At 39.0% G+C, this 24,111-nt stretch overlaps 1 protein-coding gene across 5 annotated transcripts in view; it reads left to right on the forward strand.

Annotated features, from left to right (window-relative positions):
* DNAJC5 (DnaJ heat shock protein family (Hsp40) member C5) overlaps window positions 1–23,808 on the forward strand; it is a 62,567-nt gene extending 38,759 nt beyond the window's left edge. For all 5 annotated transcript variants that reach the window (XM_073308940.1, XM_073308936.1, XM_073308938.1 and 2 more), the window contains 4 exons: window positions 10,933–11,050; window positions 12,508–12,721; window positions 15,059–15,230; window positions 16,260–23,808. In XM_073308940.1, coding sequence (XP_073165041.1) covers window positions 10,944–11,050; window positions 12,508–12,721; window positions 15,059–15,230; window positions 16,260–16,363 — 597 coding nt within the window. In that variant the 5' untranslated portion in view covers window positions 10,933–10,943 and the 3' untranslated portion in view covers window positions 16,364–23,808. The remainder of the gene's footprint in view (window positions 1–10,932; window positions 11,051–12,507; window positions 12,722–15,058; window positions 15,231–16,259) is intronic.
* Window positions 23,809–24,111: the final 303 nt, after the last annotated feature.

A 24,111-nucleotide genomic window follows, 5' to 3' on the forward strand; every position in this document is an offset into this window, starting at 1 on the left:
AAATCATAGAACTGGAAGGGACTTTGAGAGGTCATCTAATCCAGTCCCCTGCACTCATGGCAGGACTAAGTGGTATTTAGAGTCCATCCCTGACAGGTGTTTGTCTAACTTGCTCTTTAAAATCATCAATGATGAGATTCCACAACCTCCCTCGGCAGTTTATTCCAGTGCTTCACTACCCTTACAGGAAGTTTTTCCTAATGTCCAACTTAAACCACCTTTGCTTAAGCCTATTGTTTCTTGTCCTACCCTCAAAGGTTATCGAGAACATTTTTTTCTCCCTCCTCCTTGTAACATCCTTTTATGTACTTGAAAACTGTTATCACATCTCTTCCTCCCCCCAACCGCCTTTTTTCTCTTCTCCAGACTAAACACAGTTTTTTCAATCTTCCCTCATAGAAGATGGTTTGCTTACAACACTCCTGCTAATACATCTCAGAATGTTCTCTTTTTTTGCAACAGTGTTACACTGTTGACTCATATTTAGCTTGTGATTCACTGTGGCCCCCAGATCCCTTTGTGCAATACTCCTTCCTAGGCAGTCATTTCCCATTTTCTATGTGTGCAACTGATTGTTTCTCCATCAGTGGAGTATTTTGCATTTTATCCTTATTGAATTTCATCCTATTTACTTCAGACCATTTCTCCAGTTTGTCCAGATCATTTTTAATTTTAATCCTATTCTCCAAAATACTTGCAACTCACCCAGTTTGGTATTGTCCGCAAACCTGCTGAGTGTACTCTCTATGCCATTATCTAAATCACTGATGATTTAGATAATCATTCTGCAGTAATCCAGAATCTGTGAAGGAAAGGTTTGATTTGCATTGGTATGGTGGTAGTTGAAGACGTTCATATATACACAAATTTAATACATACTTGCTGTCTGAATCTGATTCACTTTTGGCTGAGCAACTTACTCTCATGCATGCTATAGGAGAGACTCTGATACAAATAAAGTATTGCCAGGTTATTGGACTTCAAAGATGGTGATCAAAGGTACCAAGATTTGGTATGCAAAGGGTAAAACTCAGTTTGATAGTGCGGACTCCAAGTCTAGAGTTAGATATATTAAAGGTATTGAGATGGATGATTAACTGTGTTAATGAGATTGCGCCTTTCAGGATTTGACTGTGGTGTAAACGTGTAACTGGCCTTTTGATTTATGTGGGAATTGTAAAAGTAGAACTATAAGTGCAAAAATTTACCTTGCAGCAACAGTAGAGCTGTTTCTGGTAGTCTGGATTCTAAACCAGATGTACTAACTTTGTCAATTGCTTGGTTGGCGCTTTAAGGGATTAATTCTAACAGCACTGATTTGTTAGTGCTTTAAATTTTAAAAATTTGAATACAATGAGAAACTTGATTTGCTTAGTTTTCTCCTCAGTACCTGCTATATTGTGTGGGTCTTTTAGGGAATGGGAACGGGCTTTCACAAAAAAGAACAGATGGTCTGCTGGCCATTTGCTTTAAAAAAATAATATTTGAGTCCCTGTAGGGATCTAACTAACCATCAAGGCATCAGTGAGGAATTGAAATGGCTGTTTATCTAAATTTATATCTGACATAAAACATTTAAAAATACCTAATTAACATAAAGAATTTTTAATGAACAAATCCTCAACCAAAATGTGTTTAGCACAGCAAAAATATATATAGGCACACTTTTCAGTAGAGGTGATTAACGGATGATGATGTTCTTGGTACTTGGTGTGCAGATGGTTAAAAGTGATGGTGTTTAATCCAGGGGATTACCTGTCTTCATAACCTTCTGAGCGAAACCTCTTCAGGGAATCCTGTCTGATTAGAATATGTAGCAGATGGCGGGTGAGTGTGTGGGTATGCCACACTTTTTTTAAAGGTACACAGCATCTCTTAATATTGTTAATCAGAATACTTGAAAGAGCAGATTCTGTAGAATAGACAATATCCTGGTGCATTCAGTTTTACAGTGTATTGTAACCTATACTTGGGTCTTCAGCCTTTAAAAAGTAAAACTCTTGCTGTGATGCCTGCAAAAGTCTTTGACCACCGTTAGGCTGCAAATAAAAAGTTCAAACTGCAGGAAACCGCTTGACTTAACTTATTTTTTATACTGATGTGTATTGATTATGATTTCAGTTATACTTGTCTCTGTTTAATTGAAGTTTATAAAGTTTCTGTGTTTCACCAGTCTCATCTTCTTAATTAACTCCAAGTAGCCATCTGAATAAAGAACCTGTTACTTGTAACTAGTAAGTAATTTTGTAATTACAGTAATCAGGTTACACTTTATCGCTGACTTTATTAATACCTCATTTATAGGCCTGCATGTTAATTGCATTTCAATTTTGAAAAATAAATTCAAATAGCAGTCATTCGTTCCAGGCTCTGAACTTTGTTAATTTTCAGATGCTTTAATCATTTTCAACGCCAAACTTTTAAAGATGATAAATTATCATTCTATTTCTACACCAATATTTTTCTTTATTCTTGAGGCAAGGCTATAAATGAACACGCATAGGCTGGATTCAGATTTGTTTCAACTTTATTAACTCTCTCTCCTTGCCCGATGAGTCATAGTGGGGTTTTTTTTTGTTTTTGTTTTTGTTTTGTTTTGTTTTAAAGTGCCACATGTATTCATCATCTTTAGATTGTCAGTAAAGGCAAAAACCTACTTGATAGACAGTTTCCTTCAAGAGCTAAATTAGTGTTTAAAATTTTAATAGGCCAAACCTTCCTGAGACACTCAGATATAAATCCCACAGATCTCTGGGGGAAAGTTTGTAAAATAGGTATTGAAACAGTGAGAGGTAGTAAAGAAGTTTCACTTAAGGTGAAAGTGCTCACTGATGATTACACTACAGAAGTAACTAGACATAAGGGGAACTTGTAGGACAGGTGCAAGGAGAAGGTGTTTGTCCTTAGGTGAAAAGGGCAGGAGAATCCCTTACGGTCAATGGGGTACTGGTCAGTGTGATTAGCTAGCTACCAGATTGATAGATTCAGGACCAGCAGGCTGACCTTGGCAGTAGGACCATTCTTAGGATAGGTCTACATTGCAATTGGTGTGACTGCAGTTTGTGTAGGCATATCTGCGCTAGCTTTCACCTAGCGAATGTGGCTAAAAATAGCAAGAAGATGCAGCAGCATGAGTGAGGAACGTGAGTACATACGGGGGGGGGGGGGGCGCGTGTGTGTCAAGTGGGCTTATATAGCCTCTGCCATGGCTGCATCTTCACTGCTATTTTTAGCTTCACTAGCTAGATTAAAGCTGACCTGGGTATACCTAAATGAGCTGCAATTATATCTCTGGTTGCAGTGTGCTGGGGGGGCAGGGTAGGCTACAGCCAGGTTGGCTAGTGCCTACAGATGGGGAGCAGCTGCACCAAAGGTCTGTGGTATGTTTGAGCATGCCATATAGCATACTCTTCCTGAAAATTTCTCATACCTTTCACTCAGCTTAAGATAATGCCCAAATACACAAATCTGCTGTACTTTATGCTCAAGCATTTCATAATTTTCCTCACACATTTGAGACCTTTGATGATTTACCACTACCCTTTTTCAGAAAATTAAGGGTTCTCTCCTTCCCTGCACCCACATTTCACTCTTCTGTGTGTTTATCTCTTGCATCCCAGTTTCTTAAACAAAATATTTTAGGAATGGATGTGTTTTACTCATTAAATATTGTCTATCAAGGAAGCTAGAAATCAATACATTTGTTAATTTCTTAAAGCTGCTAATAATTAGAGTAAAGGAAATTAAAAGTCACGTTTGCTGGTTTAGTAGAGAGGATCAACACAGAGAAATTGCCCTGAAAATAGTGTAATGAGGTGTAGGGCAAGTTTGAAAGACCAAATGGACACCAGTAGTTAACCCTTGACACTGACATAACCAGGCAGGGTCTAAAACCCCAAATGGCTTGTGGTCATTGACTGACAGATTGGTTCAGGTTACATATGTGCTTTAATTATGCTTGTGAATGGCATTTGAATTCTTACTGGAAAAGTAGTTAGATAAGGAAGGATGTAACTAATACTGGAATTGGATTAAATTTTCACATAAATCTTATCAGTTTGTAAATAATAATCTATCAAACTGTCAACAAAATATATAGCATTGTTTATTTTGTATATTTTTCATCTTTCAGAAAACTATAAGGGATGCTTATTGTAGAACAGCGAGATTCTTAACATGATCTGTGTTTTTTTCCCATAATCTTTCCCTTTGATTTTTCATAAAAATAGCATATGTAGATATCAAAGTGCAAAACTGTAACATATTTTTAACATCTAACTTTTTGTTTTCTTATGTGAAGCGTTTGTCTGAATAACACTTAAAAGAATTCCAATGTTATCTCAGTTAATTCAAAGGGACTGCCAAAAAAGTACCCAGGAAACAATGAAGTAAATAACTTCTTTAAAACTTATTGGTGACTTACAACAAATAACATCTTGAAAACATTAAGTCTTTGATCCTGTTCTCAGGCTTCCTGTCGCAGTGATGTTGTGGGAGGTCTTTTCTTGAGAGGTCTCCTCAGTTGTGTAGAGAAATACTCATTCTTATTTCAGTTTCTCTGGACCCAGCATCTGTGGCAGGGGAACAGCTAAATTACCATAGTGAGAACCTAAAGGATATTTAAAGAATTAAGAAGAGAGGGAGAATGGCATTTATATCTATTTTTGGCAGAGTCCATGCTGCAGTCAGGTAGCGTTGAAATTGCCTGTCAAGAAATCAGGGAGAGTTCTTCTGTCCCTGCCAGTCAGTCAATTATTCCCATGCTTCAGCATACCTATATATTTGTAGCAGTTGATCTAGTGTTTTGTGACGCAAATTAGCAAGAGTTACTGCTAAGCGACACAAGACTGGCTGTATTTGTACTGCCTGATCAGTACAATGGCAGCTAGTATTTGGTGTCTGGTGAATACCCAAAAAGTGGCTTATTTACATTCCTAATATACACTTGTAAAGTAATAATATGACTTCGTCCTTCTGTCTTTGTTCAACGGTACGGAATTTCAGATTTGCTGTACACAACAGTTTATAGGAGGGACTCTAATGCAGCTGTTTCAGATTTACGATTGGAGCTGTGCTGCCATTTCCCCATCGATACTCATGCATGACTCTTGTTAATCTCAATAGTAGTTATGTATGCAGCAAGGGGAGAACCCTAAATATTTTAGCATTTGCTGTGTGTGAGGCTTTTTTGTTTGCTGTGCCATGATATCTAGCCCAAGAAGGAAGCAGACCATAATTTTTGGCTTCAAAGTACTTCTTGGGGGTCGCTGAGTTTGGAGAGGAAAAAGTTTTTAAATTTTTGCCTGTGGAGGAAGTATTTCAAAATTAAAATGTCTGCTCTGTTCACACCATTTTTAAAATTCTTTTATGTCTTCAGTCTCTTTCCAATGTGAAATGTCTAGATCAGAAGTAAATCTTTACTACCAGCATATCATGTACATTTTCCTACTAATGCATACAGGAGACACATTGAAAGTGGACATTTCTGTTTCTTCATCTGTAACTCATAATTGTAATCATGGAGCGGAAAAGAAGTTGTATTGAAGTAGACTAACAGAAATTTGTAAACTAGATTAGTGAGGCTGAAATAAGAACTCAATGAGTGTTCAGAAGCAGCTTTTTAGAGACCTTTTGATCAAGACTAATTGCCTCAACAGTCTTTAAGAAACATATCTAAAACATTAATGACCACTGATACTAATTAAACCAGGGATGGGCAGATTACATCCCGCGGGCCGAATGCAGCCCATGAGCCATTTTAAGTCGGCCTGCAAGCTCCCACTGGGGAGCAGGGTCTGAGGCTTTTCCCTGCTCCGGCGCTCCAGCTGGGTCAGGGGCCGCACCATGCGGCTCCCAGAAGCAGCCGCATGGCCCCACTCCAGCGCTCTAGCAGGATCAGGGGCTGCTCCACGTGTAGGAGCCGGAGAAGGGATAGGCCACTGCTTCCGGGAGCCGCTTGAGGTAAGCGCTGCTCAGAACCTGCGCCTCTGAGTCTCTCCCCACGCCCCAACCCCCTGCCCCATCTCTGATCCCCCTCCCGCTGTCCAAACTCCTCAATCCCAGCACAGAGCACTCTCTTGCACCCCAAACATCTCATCCGCAGCCCCACCTCCGAGCCCGCACCCACCCCCCCGCACCCCAACCCCAATTTTGTAAGCATTCATGGCCCGCCATACAATTTCTATTCCCTGATGTGGCCCTCAAGCCAAAAAGTTTGTCCACTCCTGAATTAAACAGCGAAACTGAAATTTAATTGTGGTTATCTTAACTAGCTATTACAGTACCCTGCGTCTGTCCACCTGAGCTATCCCCCTGAAACTATCCACCTGAGCATTGGGTTCCTTTCTCACTGCTACTTAAAACCAGGATGATTGTTCATTGTCCCTTATTTTTGTTCTCCTCATATCTTAACTTTTGATGGTTTGTATGCAGAGAAAGGAATTTGCAGAATTCTTGTGCTTTTGTTTTAATTCTGCTGTCTCAAGTGTTTGTGTTCTCTCTGTTGGATGCTTCAGCTGAGAGACACAATGCTCTGGAGTGGAATAGAACATGATTTGAGGGTACTAAGAGATCCTCTGCTGTGGTGGCAGGCTTGATGATTTTGCCTCTGGGACGGAAATCCATCCAGTCCTTTCTGTGGAATTGACCATGAAAACCAAGTGATGAAAGCTGCAACCTTTCAAAGGGTATTTGTTTTAGATTGTCTTCTATGAGCTGAAATTACTCCTTTCACTGTAGAAGGTAAAGGGTTTAACTAGAAGAGGGTGTGAGGCTTTAAATACTCATTTCAAAGGCCTATTTAATCTGGTGTGGGTTAGTTGTAACTAGATAATCCAAAAATAAGTCTCCTTTCTATGCTCATCCTTGTTCCAGGGCTGCAGCTAAAAGATGGCAAATGCTCATCTCCTAATGTTAAGGTCATGACGTATTTGTCAATGTTTTGCCACAGGGTAGAATTCCATTGGGGTTTTTCATATTTGTATGTGTACTGAGAGGTTAATTCAAGTTCAAATATTTTTATTCAACTAGAAGATATATTACATGGTTTGGCCCTTTAATGTAAACCCTTAAAGGGGAGACTGCCTCCTACCTAAATGGTCAGGCAGTCTCTCTTCTTTCTCTCCTCCCCACTCCTTTCCAAAATCCTTCAAAGGAAATAGTAAAAAAACAAAAAAACTCAACCGCAACTATATCATGGCCTGTTAATGTACATGAAGTATTTGGGGGCAAGGGGGTGTGAAGTGGGGGGAACCTCAGTTGGACTAATTTCTATTTCTTTACTTAAATGAGTCATCTGGTGGTTAGTGGTATCCTCGGGTTGCAAAGAGCTTAGTCAGTTGGAACTGCAGCACCTCTGTTTATCTCATTTCTATATCAGCCTCTGATCACCTGACTTCTCCTATGCAACTTTCCCAATCTGAAATAGCATTAGCAATACCACTTGAAGAAGGGCAGTCTCTTTCCCAGTGAGTAGCTCCAATGCTATTACTAAAAATTTACAAAGCGCGTGAAATAAGTGAATGTTAATTTTTTTCCAAGGGAGGTAAGAGATGGGAAGACTGTAATATTTAAAACTAGCATTTGCATATTCAGTGTAATAACTGAAAGAAGATATTTACTGTTTATCCATTGCAGGTTTATATAAGTGTGACATGCATTGTAAGTACTAGCAAACAACTCCTTCTCTATTTTCTTAAGTGGATTGGCTGAGCAGATAGGATAGGACCAGGGCAGTGGCGTTTTCATCTGGAGGTCTTTGACTCAATAATCAGAGCCCTAGGTCACCTATCACTCAACCTCTTTGCTTCCATATTCAACATGAAGATTTCCCATTTCTTCTCTAGGTGAAGGGACCGCTAACCCCATAGCCACATATATGCGTTCTTGTCCATGGCCAGAAGGATTGCTGTATACTTTCCCCTGTTTGCAGTACTCTTCGAGGCAATTCAAAGGAGAAAGGAAAGGGCAGAGTAATTCGAGTGGCCTCTCATTGGTAAATAAGCCCCTCACTGGTTTTCAGATGTAATTGAGATGGCATCTTAATATCTGCTACTTTTCCCACTCAGGAAGGATCTTCAGTTGCAGGCAGCTAAAACAAGGATAGTCCGAGGATCTCAGAAGAGCATTTTAGCTTCCAGGAAAGGATTGAAAAATAGGACATATTGGGCTTAAACCTCAAACAAAAATTTCAATGGCTGTAATTTCCAGCATTTTACTGACAAATGCAAGATGGTGTCCCACCAGGACATTGGAAGACTTTTTGGAGCAGACTCCTTGGCATCTAAATTTAGTGTTAAATACCCTAAATAAACCACTTGAACCTCTGTCCCAAATATCTGTTTCCACAAAAAATGTTTTTTCCAGTTGCCACTGCTTCAGCAAGAAGAGTTTCAGAACTAGAAGCTTTATCAGCTGAACCACAGTACTGCACTTTTCAGGAGGACAAAGTTGTTTTAAGAACTAATGCCGTTTTCATTCCCACAGTAAATTTGGTATTCCATAGGCGCAGGTCCTTTCATCTTTCTGTCAGCATCCAAGTCACACTATTAAAAATTATGGCATACACTGGTTGTCAGGAGACCACTGCAGATCTAATTTGAATGCACTAGCCTTTTCAGAATACTACTGTTGCTTTTTGTTTTATACTATTCATCAGTGAATTGATACCTTGGCTGCTTTCTTATATCCCCAGTGACTAAAATGGTGCATAGCAGAAGCTTACAAGGCCAGAAGCCTTCCTGCTCCCGCAAATGTCCATGCTTATTCTCTCAGTAATGGCTACTTCCGGGGCTGAAAGGTCATATGCATCCTACAAAGAGGGGAAACAGTCACTTGGTTGTCGGTACCCCTCTTTACAAAGTTTTACAAGCTGGATGTGCAAGCCTCGTGTGGCTTTCGATCAAGTGGTTCTGCATGCCATGGTACCACAATGACCAGACGGGAGGGAGTCTTACTCAATTGCATATTCTTAATTATACTATACGATCCTTGGCTATTTGCTGATATTGGATGTACCACCTCTATGGGATCTGTAGACCTCCCTTGTACAGAAGAATAGGAAAATGTATTTTAACTTACTGAAAGTTTCTTTTGTTCTAGTGGGAAGTTCTGCAGACTTGTCTTGCCCGTGACAAGCATTTTTCATTTCCAGGAGACTAATTTCCTTTTGCTCTCAGTTGCCATGCGTTAGGCCAGAATTAATACTTGTTCTGCTGTAAGAAATTTTAATATTAAGTTTCTGGTGTTTCAGTAAGCTGCTAATCCTTTGAGAATTTAATACATGAGCAACAGCTGTAAAAGCATCTTGAACTGATGGAGCCTGCAAGGGGATAGCCACTCCCATCTTGTCCTGATGGATCTGATTCTGCAATAGGAAACCACTGTAAGAGGTCTGTGGACTTCCCCATTAGAGGAAAGGAAAATTTTGGAGTTGTTCTATTTGCCAGTGAAGTAAGCAGTCATAAGTCAATACATGAATGGAGCAGATCTTTTGGATAGTCACTTTTTTCTAATGGTAATTGTATATCTAAGCATTTGAAATTCCTAATCCAATAGTAAGCAGATTTGAAATGGTCGGTGTCATAAAGTAGTTATGCTGCGTTCAGATTTGAATAACGTAACTGTTTAAACAAAAGGTCTCTCTTGAACTTTGCACTCCAACTTGTTTTTTCCCAAAATCTGTTACGGTATTTTGATTATGATTAATTAAACATCTGACTTTAGAATTTAGTTTTAAAAGTCAGAAGAAACCTTCAGTACAATACTTCTCAGTTAAATACTATGTGGTGAACTGGATGGCTGAGAGAGCTGGTAATGAGGTACAGAACCTTTTGTTTCTAGATCACCTATTGAATACAGCCCAGATTTGGTAGTGGTGGAAAATTACTGTCTAATGGCTGTTTGCTAACCTGAGCAAAAGTGGTGTTGGTTTTTTGGCTAAACCACTATCACAACTGCAAGCCTTGTTGGTGATCTCAGTGGAGAGGCCAGGGATTTAGTGAGCAGGGAAGAGATTGAATTGCTCTCAGCCATATATATACTATAGTTAGTGAGAGAGAGAGAGAGAGAGATTGTGTGTGTGTTTGTGTGTGTAATCAGGGTGAGGATTGACATACGTTGTTGGAATGATGTGGTGAAGCTTACACTACACCGTGCATGCTGTGGGTGACCAGAGGAATTCCTCTGTTCAAGCTGTCTATCTGACACCTTTCCTGAGTCTTTAAAGTTCATTTAACCAAGACAAGTAATTTATTATTTGTACTGTCAACACCTAGGAACCCTAGTCGTGGACCATGACTCCATTATGCTAGGAACTGAACAAACCCAGAACAAAAAGATGGTCTCAGCACACAAGCAGCCTAATTGTTGTCAAGTTTTTTTGTAGGCATTGTGGAAAAGGAGAGTGTTTAAGGAGAGATTTGGAGGAAGTTAATGAGGTAGTTTTATGAACGTTTAATTTATGCACATCAGCTGTTTACCTCAACTCGTTTCATGGTTCTGTAGCATCTGACTTTTCCATTTCATTACCTGGATTATAAATGAATGTGTTTAAGTAGAGTCTGAGTCTATGTTCTATCATAATGTTTATGTTGAGCCCCAGCTTCTAATTTTTCCCAGTTCCAGAAATGTGTAGTGGTTTTGATTTGCCTAGATTTATCCTGATAGTTTGTTGTTTTCCCCTGACAATGCAAAGCTGGAAGATCTAAGAAAGCAAGGTAAATAGCTTTGTTTGGAACTTTTAGCATCTCTTCAAAGCCCACTTATAATTTTTTTAAAGGAAAGATAAAAGTTCATATAAAAACTCTAGTGGAGTTGGCGGTTGATCATTGAACAAAGTCAGAGGTCTGGACTTTGTTTGGTTATAAGTATCTTTGTTTTAGATGGGATTTTCAATAGCTTTGCCCTAATGCATGGGGGGTTTCTTCCACTCAGGTTAGTTCAACATGGCAGACCAGAGGCAACGTTCGCTGTCTACCTCCGGAGAATCATTGTACCATGTCCTAGGACTGGATAAGAATGCCACTTCCGATGATATAAAAAAGTCATACAGGTAAAGGTTCAAATGTCTGGTCCCTGACACTTCACAGAGCATGTTTACTAACCGTTTCAGATAGTCCGAATGTCACGTTCAGTGTGTTATGTAGTCTGTGCTTATATTTATCAATACTCCTCATATTATTATATTACTAAATATAATACTTATATTTACACAATACTTGTGTCAGCAATGTATTATCAGTATCAGTGAAAATCAGTTAACATTTTTTCACATTAAACTTTAAATACTAATTTTTTAAAATCCAGATTTGACTTTTAACCTTAAAAAACAAAAAAAACCTGAAACTGCTTTGCATTGTCCAATTTTTTTAATCTTATTTTTTTGGGGAGAAAAAAATCACAATACTGTTCTTGTATTTAATTGCTACTCATAAATATTGTGCTACAGTTCAGTATGGTTATAGTTAACAAATGGCAGTGGTTTGAACATTACACTAGGGGTCAGTAGTAATCTTGGCTTGTGAGTGCTCTTGAGAGAAAATAGTTTTCCTTTTATTTTTGTCCCTTTTTTCTCACGAAAGCTTATGCTCAAATAAATTTGTTAGTCTCTAAAGTGCCACAAGTCCTCCTTTTCTTTTTGAAGTGTAGTTTGGTGGCATTACCCTAATTTTGTACCACAGAATTACAATGGCCCAAATAAAGTATGGACGATTGGTTTCTCTTTTCATGTCTATTAATAGGTTATTTTACCGGTTTTTCTTCAGAGATTCTTTTTATTCTCTTCTGAGTGTCTGAACTTTCAAATTTAAACAGAACCCAAAGATCAAAAGAACCTTTTGTTCCTGAATTCAGTGACTTCAACAGGCTATATACACTTCCAGATCCGTTGAAGCCATGTTGCTGAAAACTTAATGGAGTCTATAATTTTCTGATATCTGTTAACTGTGAAAGTTAATTCCACCACAAGGACATCTTGAATTGAACAATAGGCTGTTTCTGCACAGTGATTTGAGCACTGATCCCAAATAATTGTCAGTTCTATTTTTAGTTTGCTAGACGTTGCAGGTTAGATGTGGCAGCATTCTCAGATGTGGCCTTCAGAACCCTGTCTTAGATTTGTTGCGCATTCTATTCTGTTATGTATGCCCCCTTTCATTTGGAGCATTGCTACTGAGAACTTAACAGTACAAATTGCTAGATCAGATGAGCAGAAAAGAAAGCTTCCTCTGTCTTTGTACTGAAGTCTCAATCTGAAATTCATCCTGTGAGCTCCACTAGGCTAGTGGTATAGACCATGTAGAAAGATTACAGTTTTGTTACCATCTAAAGGAGACTCAGTGGGGCAATGGAAAGGTAGAAGTGAAGTAAATCATAATTCTGTAAATACTCTTTCCTGAGACTGGAGAGCCTGTCAGATTTGATGGGAGGAAAGATGGACAGGTCAATCTACCTCTTGTAGTAGGATGAATTGCAAAAAAGCACCTGAGAATTTTTTCCCCCACTCCACAGGAAACTTGCATTGAAATATCATCCTGATAAGAACCCAGATAATCCAGAGGCTGCAGATAAATTTAAAGAGATCAACAATGCACATGCAATATTGACTGATGCCACAAAACGAAACATATATGATAAGTATGGCTCTTTGGGCCTGTACGTAGCAGAGCAGTTTGGAGAGGAGAATGTGAACACATACTTCGTCCTATCCAGCTGGTGGGCAAAGGTAAATGAAATAAAGATTTTTTTTTGCATTTATTCTGAACAGATGCTTAGCCATTCAATGGGTACTGTACCAATATTGGTAATTGGATATTCGTGGTATTTTATTTCATTTATTTGATATATCTGGCACCTATCCAGAACTTTAGACAGATCCCAACATTTAAAACACCATTAGAAAATCTGTTTTTATGCAATACTTTTTATCCATCAATTTTCCAGTTACAAATTCCCAATTAATAGACTCTCCCACAAAGAACTGCACACCATAGCTAGTCATTTAATAGAATCACACCTCAGTCACCCTCCAGTTTCCTTTGCCTGTAAACCCTCAACCTCCCTAAGTGATTAAGAGAAAATAAAATAAGCAGTGTGCCCAGGAAGATTAACATATCTGAGCTCTCGTAGACCATGGAGAATGCCCTTCCATTTGTGTTGAGGTCTCTAGTTTAGGCATCTGCATTGATCTTAACTGTGACAACGTGGTCAAGGAAAGAGAGGGGGTCCTTTAAGCAACCAGGTTCCGAAACATTTTAAGGTTTAATAGACTAAAACAGGCACTTAGATAACTGCCCAGAAATGTATTGTTCATCAGTATCTGTCTGCATATTGGTGGTGTGCACTTCCTGAGTGCTGCTCAACAGCTAGGCGACAGCATTCTGCACTATCTTGATCTTCCACAGCGTCTCAGTGTGCTACTGCAGGTAGGCCTATCACAGTAATCTGTCTTAAGTGACACAGGCACAAATAACAGTAGCCAGTTCTGCATCATAGTGAGATGCAGATAGAAGCGATGTTTGGTTGTGGGTGGTGTTTTTTTGTTTATTTTTTTGTTTTTGTTTTTTTAAGCAACAGCTGCTACTAGACTTTACAAAAATATCCCTGGACCTAGTAAATTCCAAGATTGCAAACTTGAGCCACAAATCAGAAACACACTCCCTTAAACAGGCAAGCTCACTAAGTATTCCCATCTTCTCCCTCAACACCCACCATTTCTTCAGCCAGTTTGCTCTAATCCACTTTTCAATTTCATAGACAATGGATTATTTATTTATTCTGCTGCACCCAGCCAGTTCTGAAGTGATGGAAACAGAGCTGAATATTGTTGTAGTCAGTAACACTGTAGCTCGTGTCCTCCTGAACTCTTAATAGTCTTATATGCACATTGAAGAGGAGATGTAATAAATCTTATGTGGAGAGTTTCTGGCAATAAACATTGCCAGTTTCCAAGAATCATTGTATTTTACTTGATTCATGTTTATATTGCTGCACTCAGATGCATGCAAACCCTGAAATGCAATTGTGAGATCTTTACTACTCAGGAATTTAGAGCATTTAAAAGAAAATATGAGATGTGAGTTATATATAATCTATAAATCATTCTCTTTTTTTGGAGGGCGGATGATAATGTTTGTCATATGCAAATATATCATGATTAATTATATTTCTTAGGAGCCACTTGATTCTTAGTAGGAATCTGAACTCTTCTAGCTCACTGTGCTTTAGTACAGTGACATTACTTACCATTCTACGTGGTTGATTAAGATTGTTTTCCAGTCTTGATGATTCAGGCATTGGGTATGTTTTCCTGCGTAGTTGCCAGCACCTTCATCTCCTGACTCCTTTGGGGTGAGAAAATAGTTGTATCACTGATGGATCGGTGACTGGATAATTGGCTGAAATAAAAGAACCCTCTCGGTTCGCAATGCAAAAAGAGTTGCATTTTACCATCAGTGGGTGCCACTATGAACACCACAGGCACCTGGAGAGGGGCAAGACAAGACGAACTCCTATTAGTATTTCATGAGTGGTTCTTAGCCTTATCTACACTTTAGGATGCAGCTGAAACAGTAGTTCATTATACTCCAATTTCAGGAATTTTTTTTTCAGGATGCAGTATTCTGCTGTGAATAATGTACGAGTCTTATCTTTAAGTAGTGTTGCTTTGTCCCTTTGTATCCTGACCCTAGGCCCTCTTTGGGGAGGGGGTGGAGAGGAGAAGATTCCTTTAATTTGCTTTGCCTCTAGAGTGCTTCTCCTCAGGTTCCTCTTCCTGTGTATCCAGTCCTTCTCAGCAGCCCAGTGTTCACACTGGACTAGAATGTTAATGACTATTTTCTTAATTAGGAAATAAAATACTGCATATTCGTATTTGTTTGATTCTGTTCCAGTGACGAGCCTGATGTCCAAAGCAGCTGGATCTCTGTTTATATAATTAACCCATTTAAACTGACCTCTTCTGTAGTTAGAGCTCTAGGTTAGGTAACAGGAGCTATCCACTTTGTTAGAAGATGCAGCTTATGTGTTGTGTACATTCTTTCTGTTCCTCTCCTTTCTGCAGGCCCTGTTTGTGTTCTGTGGGCTCATCACAGGCTGCTACTGCTGTTGCTGTCTGTGTTGCTGCTGTAACTGTTGCTGTGGAAAGTGTAAACCTAAACCTCCTGAAGGCAGCGAGCAGGAATACTATGTCTCTCCAGAGGACTTGGAGGCACAGTTACAGTCGGACGAAAGGGGTAAGTTTCATTAACAGCAGGTGAGGAATAGGTCATTGGAGATGGGGTAGCTGAAGTAATAAACCAGACAGATTCTTGTGCTTATGTGTAGTGGCCCTTTACACGGAAAGCACATTAAGTTAAATGTCACAGCAGCTGTGCAAACCGCCTCAGGCATGTGGGAAGAAGGATTCTTCCCCATATAAGCATGTCCAATATGATCAGTCAACACAAAATCTGAGCTTTCATTTTAAAATTGTTTATATCCGTGCAAACCTTGCGTTCTGTTCATGTTTTTTTACTGATGCCTCAGCTGCTGGGCTGTGTACCGCTTTCTTCTTGAATTATGGACAGAGTGAGCAAATGAAGGAGCAGCTTTAACATCCTCTGTTGAATTGCTGAGGCTCCTAGCTCCTCTAGACTCCAACTACCATGGAGCTATGGGGCGGATGATCTACCTCACTCCACCTTTTCTGCTGCTTTGCAGCCTCCTCTCCTCACTAGGCTTAGACTCTTCTACCCAGTTCCCACAGATATCAGCTCTAGGCCCAGAGAGGGGAACAGAAAGTACCTGGTTGCTTATCTTCCAGGGATGGGCCAGAGACCCTAGCAGCTGTTAATGAGTGAAAATATTATCTTTCAGTCTTTAGCTGATCAGTGCATGGTGCTATGTAAACTTATTTCTTTGAGGCAAGAAAATGATTTTGAGTTAAAAGGAAATAGCCTGAGTTGGGTATTATGATTTAGTTCACTTAGTCTGGAATTAATGCTTTTAAGAGGGAAATCAGTAATGGCTGCTCTATGCATGCATGGCTCTTGATAGGTAAATTAAAACACCATTACTTCAAATAAAGTACCTAGCATGCAGGTGTTCTCATTTGATTTGAACTCCAACTGAAAATAATGAATTAAGATAGTGCTTCAGAAGAGAGGGTGTGGAAGTGTACTGTTGATACTGTTGCTGAGAAGTGTGATTGCCTGCTGCTTGCCAAAAATTAATGGAAACTATTTTCCCCAGTGCAATAAAACATTGCTTTCACTTCTTTTCAGAGGCCACAGACACACCTATTGTGATACAACCAGCATCAGCCTCAGAGACGACCCAGCTCACAACCGACTCTCACCCCAGCTACCACACTGATGGATTTAACTAAGTTAAGGAAACACTGATTTAGAATGGATAAATAAATACATGGCCAACTCAACACTAGAATCATGAACATTAGAAATAGTGAATGGGGAGGAAAAAAAGTTTTGCCAGAGTAAGAAGGCAGCCTCCAACCTGCTGAGAATATTTTGTAATCCCTTCAGCCTTTTGTCACCTTCAGTGTCGTATCTTGATGATACATGAAGTGCTGTAGCATGCAGTATTTAAAGCAGTTTAGCTATGGTCTTATTTGTTTGTTTTTTCCTTTTTTATAGCATGTATGGAGTTATGTTAAATGTCTGTTTGTGTTATGTATTGAGGAGTTTTCACAATAAGAGTATGATGGAGACATTCTGCATTTTAAGCAGTGATACCAGCCTAAAACAAGATCTTTTTAAAAGTGAGTAAAATCAGTCACAAGCTGCTCTGCTTCCATACAGTTGAACTGTGAAGACCATAGAGCTCATCATTTTTATGAGTGCCACAAAGATCTTAAGATTTTTGTTTCTAGCCCTTCCTGTCTCTCCCTGCACCTCTATCTAAGCAAGTTTACAATGCAAAGAACTGAAAAAACACCAACATGATAGGGCAGGAATTCTTTAATGCCGGTTTTCAGCCTAAATAAAACTGCCCTGGACATGCTTCCCTTATTTATGATTTTTACTCTTCAGACATTAAATTGATGGACAGCTCCTTATGCATAATGGGAATTCTCTGATAGTATAGGCCCAAAATGTAGGTTGTGACAAAAACCAAATGTTAGAATTATTTTTAGGGACTTTTTTTATTTCAAGCTGAAGCTGTTTGTCTGAGTTTAAGCATTCCCCTGCAGTATTTATTTCAGCCTCTTGTTAGTGCATGAGAATCTTAAAGTGAAACTGATTAGTCCGTTTTCATTATCCAAGTGAAGGAAACACAAAGTAAACAAATAGCAGCAATGGTGGAAAGCAAATTAGATTTTTAAAATGCTCTTTTAATAATCTAAAATGCTATTAGTAAGACCGTTAGGAACACTTTTTTAAAAAAATGCTTTTAAGCTGACCATGTCCCTTTAACTTTGTCATGAACAACTTTTTGGAATATGTAAATGGCTATTTAAGAACAAAACACCTCACTTTGTGTTTATCTCAAATAATAGTTTGCACACAGTATTCTGTTTAGATTTGTTTGTTTACACATTTTATTTTTCTTCACATAAATTATTGTGGAAACTATTAAACAGTTTCCTGTGCTATCTTGAAATCAAATCATGTCTGAATAATGTTTAAAACTGTAGTTTAATTTGTGAATTTTAGGTTTGCTCAGCTGTCACAGAAGCATTTACTTTGCAGCTGATATATTTTGATTTTAACAGATTTCTCTTTAGAAAATGTTGAATAAGGATTTAGGGGAACAACTAGTAAACTTATACACAGGGAGCTTTCGGTAGTTAGTTATGCCTCTTCTGCTTTGATCTTTTATGTCTATATCACTTCTCCTCTCTTCCCTTTGCATCTGTTTCTTCACATCACATGCCCCCACCACACACTTTTTCAGGCCCTACAAAGTGACTGACATCCTTCCAGCCAACATTCCCTTTGGGACTCTTCCATTCTGCTCTTTCACAAGGCAGAGGGGTCACTTTGGAGAAAGTGCTTAGCACTGCTCAAGTCTCCCTGCCAGCCTAAAGAAGAAGAGCCCAGGAACTGAACTAAGGTCTCTTGCCATAGCAGGGAAAGCACTACAATTGGGCTAACCTTGCATAGTTTCTTTGTTATTGAAGGCTGTAGCTTGTGCCTTGTAAAGATGTGCAGAAATGTCCATGTGAATATCCTTCACTATAACCTTGCACATAGTGAAAGATTAATTAAAACCTCTGGCTTGAAATCCTGCCAAACATATTAGCCAAAAAAGATTTCAACTCTCCATGCTGAATCAGGTTGTTCTAAAAGCAGACTTTTCCCCCCTAATAACTGCTGGTTCATGAACACAATTGCATGCATGGAAGTCTGATGCAAGCAAAAGTGTGCTTTTGACTATGTTGGATCCTGGTGTGGTATCAAAAGGGAATCTGTCATTCTACTTAACTAAACAGATTTTAGCTACCATAGACATTTATGAGCCATTTCCCCCTGTAGCATTTGAGTAAAGTTGGTAATCCTACAAACTTGAAGTTACTTGGACACTATTACCAGCATATCTTGGGCTACCAGTGATTTACTGCTCTGCTCTTTGTTTCAGTACTTAGTATCAGGAAAAGGCCTGTGTTGCTGTTTCAAGAGATCAGTCACAAACTGATCTTAGATCCTTGCTTAAGTAAAGACTTTATTTAACTGCTTTGGATGGGGAATAAATTAAGTTTCCAGATCAAAACTAGGGTCCCAGTGGCCTTGTATAGACTCTACCTAAACCTGTACTTAATGTTATGTTCTACTCTGGAGTACATTAGGATATATATGCAAACTTAATTCCCTAAAAGCTTACTGGCCAAAGCTGCTTTTGTGGTCTGAACATCTCAGTGAATGCTACTGGGTAGACGTTAACTATACATTTATCTGCATAGCTGACAAAAGGGGCTGGTAAAATGAGGGAGAGACTCTTTCCGCATATATTAATTACACTGCAGAATATTCTTCCTTCCTCTGGTCTAGAACAACTGATGCAAAACATCAGTTCATTTGAATTGTCACTTTATTGTGAAGAAGTTGTGACTCCTTGTATCAGGGATCCAAGTTAGTTTTGATCTTTAGTTAGTTTTGAAATTACAGATGCTATTTCTTAGTTTCCGTAGCACTTCATTTGCGTCAGTAAACATCATCAGGATGTTTCCATGTGCAATGTAAGAATTAAATGCAGGACGAGGCTTCTTAACTCTAGCTTCAAACTCCACTGAAGTCACTTGCTGCATTCTTTGTAAACAATGTCACAGTGTAGGAGCCCTGTGTACTTTTAAATACGAACTAACCTTAAAACTGAAATTGAGGAAGATCAGAAAATCGAAGTTAAAGATGACACCTCAGTTCATGTTCTGCACTGTTTGGAAAAAGAGCCATGAAAGGGTACATTTAAAAGTGCACCACAATGGTGTTAGGGGAGGAAAAAAAACCCAAGATTCAGACTTGTAACACATTTATATATACTTGATTATCCACTACATAAGTCCATAATTTCCTCCTTTCTAATTACCTAGCAAGACCCAAATTCAGAAAGTGGTAGTTTCCTTTCAACAGTTGATGTGTCCACATCCATCTACAGTAAATTAGCAGACCATGCATCATTGTATGTGCTTATGTTGTAAGGGAAACACCAGAACTCTGATCTCAGGACATAGTGCACTCCCTCCCTTACTTTTTAACATCTTAAATCTTTTCAACGTAAGATTTGTTGCAGGAGTGTCATCCCTTTTTTCCCTGACTGCTCAGTTTTTATATGAAACACGTGGTTATTTTAAATGTAGTTTGTTATTTCAGAAAAGGATGTTAAACTGCATTATGTATCCAGAAGACTTGAAAGTTATCCATTCTCCTTTTCATCTTTGTTTTTTATTTAAAAAAGGGCCCTGCCAATAAATAACTTGCCACATTTATTTTTAATTGACATATACATTATACATAAACACCACAAGTCTAAAACTACTGCTTGCACTTTTATAATTGCAAAATGGCCAAAGTTTGTACACACACCCAGGGAGTACAAAATGTAAATAGTGGTTCCTTAGCTAAAATCTTACATGCTAAGCAGCAGCAAACATTTCCAAACTTTATGGGATGACTGCATTATACTTACCAGAATTGGAATAGCAGCTTCACTTGAAGGCTAGAACAGGCACCAAAGCCTGGGAAATAAAAAAGGAAGTCAACTTAAAGGCCATTGTTACTGGCTTAGATGCAGAATGTTTCTTTCCAAAACACTTAACCTAAGCAGCTTTGTTCTGTGTTAAGTGTATTGCCAGAGACTTAAACTTAAGGTTTTTTTAAAAGTTACACTATAAGAGAAAGTTTCTCTGTTTCCTGAGGTCTTTGTTTCGGTTATTTAGTCGTTCCCATCCAGCTCATAAAATCTATTCAGAGCACTAGCTCCCTTAGTAGATAGAAACATAACCGCTTGGTATCTAGGAGGTGGGATTTTTGAGACAGCCCAGTCTGGGGAGTACCCTAATGAGTGATATTAAGGACCACTGACTTTACTTCCAAGTTTTGTTGTGACTCCTAGAGAGGATATGTAAACAAAGCAGCTCTTCAGTATCAGCGAATACTTACATACCATCAGTTTTTCATAACGGCAGAACTGCCATTGAAGTAGCTGGTGATGGATTTACTGTACCCCATTCTTCCTCTGGATGTGGAAATCCCCAAACTTCATCTAGAGCAACAAATGATGAGTCAAAATCTTCACTTTAAGTGAATGAAGGGGCACTGTGCCTGTTAAATGCCAGTTTAATTTCATTGGTAATGTATGTAGGAAGTTAACTATTTATCTGTATTTAAATTTGTTTATGTAAACGTCTTAATGGCATTTGATATGTAGATTTCTGCTAATTCCATGCAGTAACATTTTAGAGCCATATCTTCAGTCTTATTTTTAGATTTGTAACATTTTTAAACTGCTTTAGATATTAGTGCTCAGTGTTTAAAATGTATGATGCTTTTTGAGATTTATATGTGCAGAACCTGTTCAGAAAGAAGATGTTAATGTGGTACTAGAACAAGGTACTAAGTCTTTCAACAATGTTGTGGTAGAGGGACAACAATTTTTAAAACCCATTCTGTCAGAGCCAGTTTACACTACAGATATAACTAAGTTAGGGAGCTGATTGAAGTTTGTTCCTGATCCATTTTTTTTTTACTAGGGTCATTTTATGTAGTGTGGTGGGACCTGTGTGTGCTTTTACAGGGCTAGACTTTGAGTATTGGTAGTGTACACCGGCCCTGAAAGAGGTGCCCTGTGCCCTTAAAATCTGTCTGATCCCCTTCAGTGTTCTCGACATTTCCAAATAATTTAGGAAATGTGTTCGTGCTGCAGTTTTCCCTGCCTAGTGCAACTGGATATTGGCTTGGCTTTTACACAGGATCCTGGCTAGGTAGATTGATAGGCTTCTGCCGCTTTGCAGTTCCTCCATCTTACTGACCCCTCTGGGTGCTGTTCAGCCTGCATTAATCCTTGGACTGGAGCACTGAAACCCAGCTCCTGTACAGATGTTTATAGTGTGAGGTTAGTATGAATTGAACATGCATAACCATTTGAACGCCACTGCTCCCTTCCATAGAGGGGGCCTTCTAGTTTGTAGTGTACCACTGAACTGCTTATACACCTTAAAAGAAATACCACTGATAGCTTGGAAAGTTTAATTTTGTTGGCTATATTGGGAAGGGAAAAGACAGGAAATCTTGTCAGTGTTCAAGTCCTATGAGAACTGATAGTCTGTTTCACATACTGCATTTGGAGACTTCACTGTTATCTAAATGAGAGACTACAAGCCTGAAGTCCCTGTTTCATTCCAAGAAGGTGCTTTCCTCAAAGGCTAAGCTACATCAGGGCAACTGTTTGTCTCTTGCCCGCCATGCCAAACTCCATAATTCGGGAAGACACATTTTCATTTGGAAGAAAAATGCCAATATTCCATGCACCATTCTGTTTATTCCTCGAGGGAAATGCTGGGTATTGGTAGGTTACATTCAGCTGTAACCCGAATAGATTGCTCAAGAATTAATGGCTGTCTTCTTCCCTACTACATTTTCACAACCAACAAAGAATGTTTCCTTGTTGTTGTTTGTGGATGATTGCTGATTATATTTTGTGTGCAGCATGGGTTTCCAAAAGACTTGACTTATTTGAACCCTGTCAACTGCCCTTTGATCCTGTCCCAGGAGACTGTGTGACTGGAGGTGTAACAAAAAACATTGATAGTTCCTGATTCCTGTGCTGGTTTTAGCTACACTGTACCCTGTGCAGTGTGGGATTCAATGTAGTTTGCAAATCAAGGAGGTCCAAACCTTGTGCTGTAAGTATGGGATTGCAATATTGTGTGTGTGTGTGTGTATGCACATATGTATATATTTATACAACGTGTGTGCACCTGGTACTGCTGCTGTCTTTCTTTGGTGGTAAAACACGAAATTTGCTTCCCAGCACTGCTCTTATGAACTCTCAGCCAGACAAGTGAAGAAGTTAGTTTTGTGTGCCCAGAATCAGAACTTCTCCTTTCAGCTGCAGGAAAAAGAAATAGATCTGTGAGTGAATGACAGGTGAAGGAAAAAAATGAACAGATCCTGTTGTATAAATAGAATTAGGTAAAGTATTTGAGTAAGAATGTCATGCCATATGTAAGGGGGGTAAAAATCCTCTCAGCTTCTGTGTGTCCACAAAGTCTTCCCTCCTTGCTAGAATGACTGGCTGTATCTTGAATAATAAGATGCCTTTGCACTGTCTGGTTGAGGAATCCCATTTTTTGTTGCTTACAGACAGACTGACTTCAGAAGGGTGGCATGGAATTCATTATGAATTGTGAGGTAAAACTAGTGGTGACTTGAAAGCCACACAGATTGTGGCCAGTGTTCATATTACTACCACCAAATTACTTCTAGTCATCTTGGTTAGAGAATGCCAGGTGGTCCTTCTTGGGCCCCATGTCCCTGAAGGTGTTGCTTAGCATGAACACAAAGTACATGCACAAATCACATTTGGTTTTTCTATTTGCTAATGGCAATCAGCACAAATGTGAAAATCTATAGGGATCAAGGAGGGGTTCCTTTTGCTACTTAAATGTTTGAACTGACATATGTGTCTGTCACAATAGATGGACCTTGACATTTGCCCAGTTCAGAAAACTTTTGCTGTTGAGGTTTCCTTTTTTGGTGCATGTGTGCCACTTAAGCCAATTGCTGTCATTCCATTCATTCTGCCACATCCCCTCCTTCTTCTCCTTTTTGAGGTAGGAGAGGAGAGGCTACTGGTTTGCCTGGTCACTGACATCCAACAAGGTTTATATTTGTTTTGCATGTGAGCAAGGACCTGAGATAAGCAATTCACTATGGGTTTGTCATATCAGCCTCTTCTGAAGCCTGTGGGAGCTGAAGATGTAATGAGAGAATGCATTTCACATTTGCACTGTTTTTCAGCTCTGGTGGGGTGAGGGAAAAGCCCTTGTTTAAAAAATGTTAGCAGTTGTAAAAACAAAGGATTAAAGCATCTGAAAAGCAATTATATATGTATAGACATATATATATTTTGTTATGTAACTAAAGGACCATACTTTGAATTGTATGTAAGTAAATGTGGCTGTCTGAACTTTGTGGATTGTAACACTCGATACTACTGAGCTCCTGTACATACATACATACGGTTAAAGCAGAAGGAATTATTTTATGTTTTAGCATGGTAATTTGTGTAATGTATGTCTCAGTATAAACTAAAATAAAGATTGCTAAATTATCTGAAACCACTGTTGTAAAATAAATGTTTTCAATGCAGAAACATTTGTTTGGGTTTTTTCTTTCCATCTTTAATGCAGCCTTCTTTGGCTACCAAGAGCATCACTTTGCAATGTCAACCACAGCACAGAGGATGTTACCTAGCACCTTTGAACACTTGTCCACATCATGAACCTCACCACACACTTTGTGGTTGCTACTCAGAAGAGACTGGAATAGTAGGGGTGTTTAGGTTGGATTTCAGGTGAAGGTGGAGTTTTGTTTGTACTTGATTTCACTAAAGGTTTTCCCGTTACTGAATGTGCACAGACCTGTTGGCTCTTGACTTGTGAATATTTAAATCTCC

Source organism: Lepidochelys kempii, chromosome 13, assembly GCF_965140265.1.
Source record: "Lepidochelys kempii isolate rLepKem1 chromosome 13, rLepKem1.hap2, whole genome shotgun sequence".
Lineage (NCBI taxonomy): Eukaryota > Metazoa > Chordata > Testudines > Cheloniidae > Lepidochelys > Lepidochelys kempii.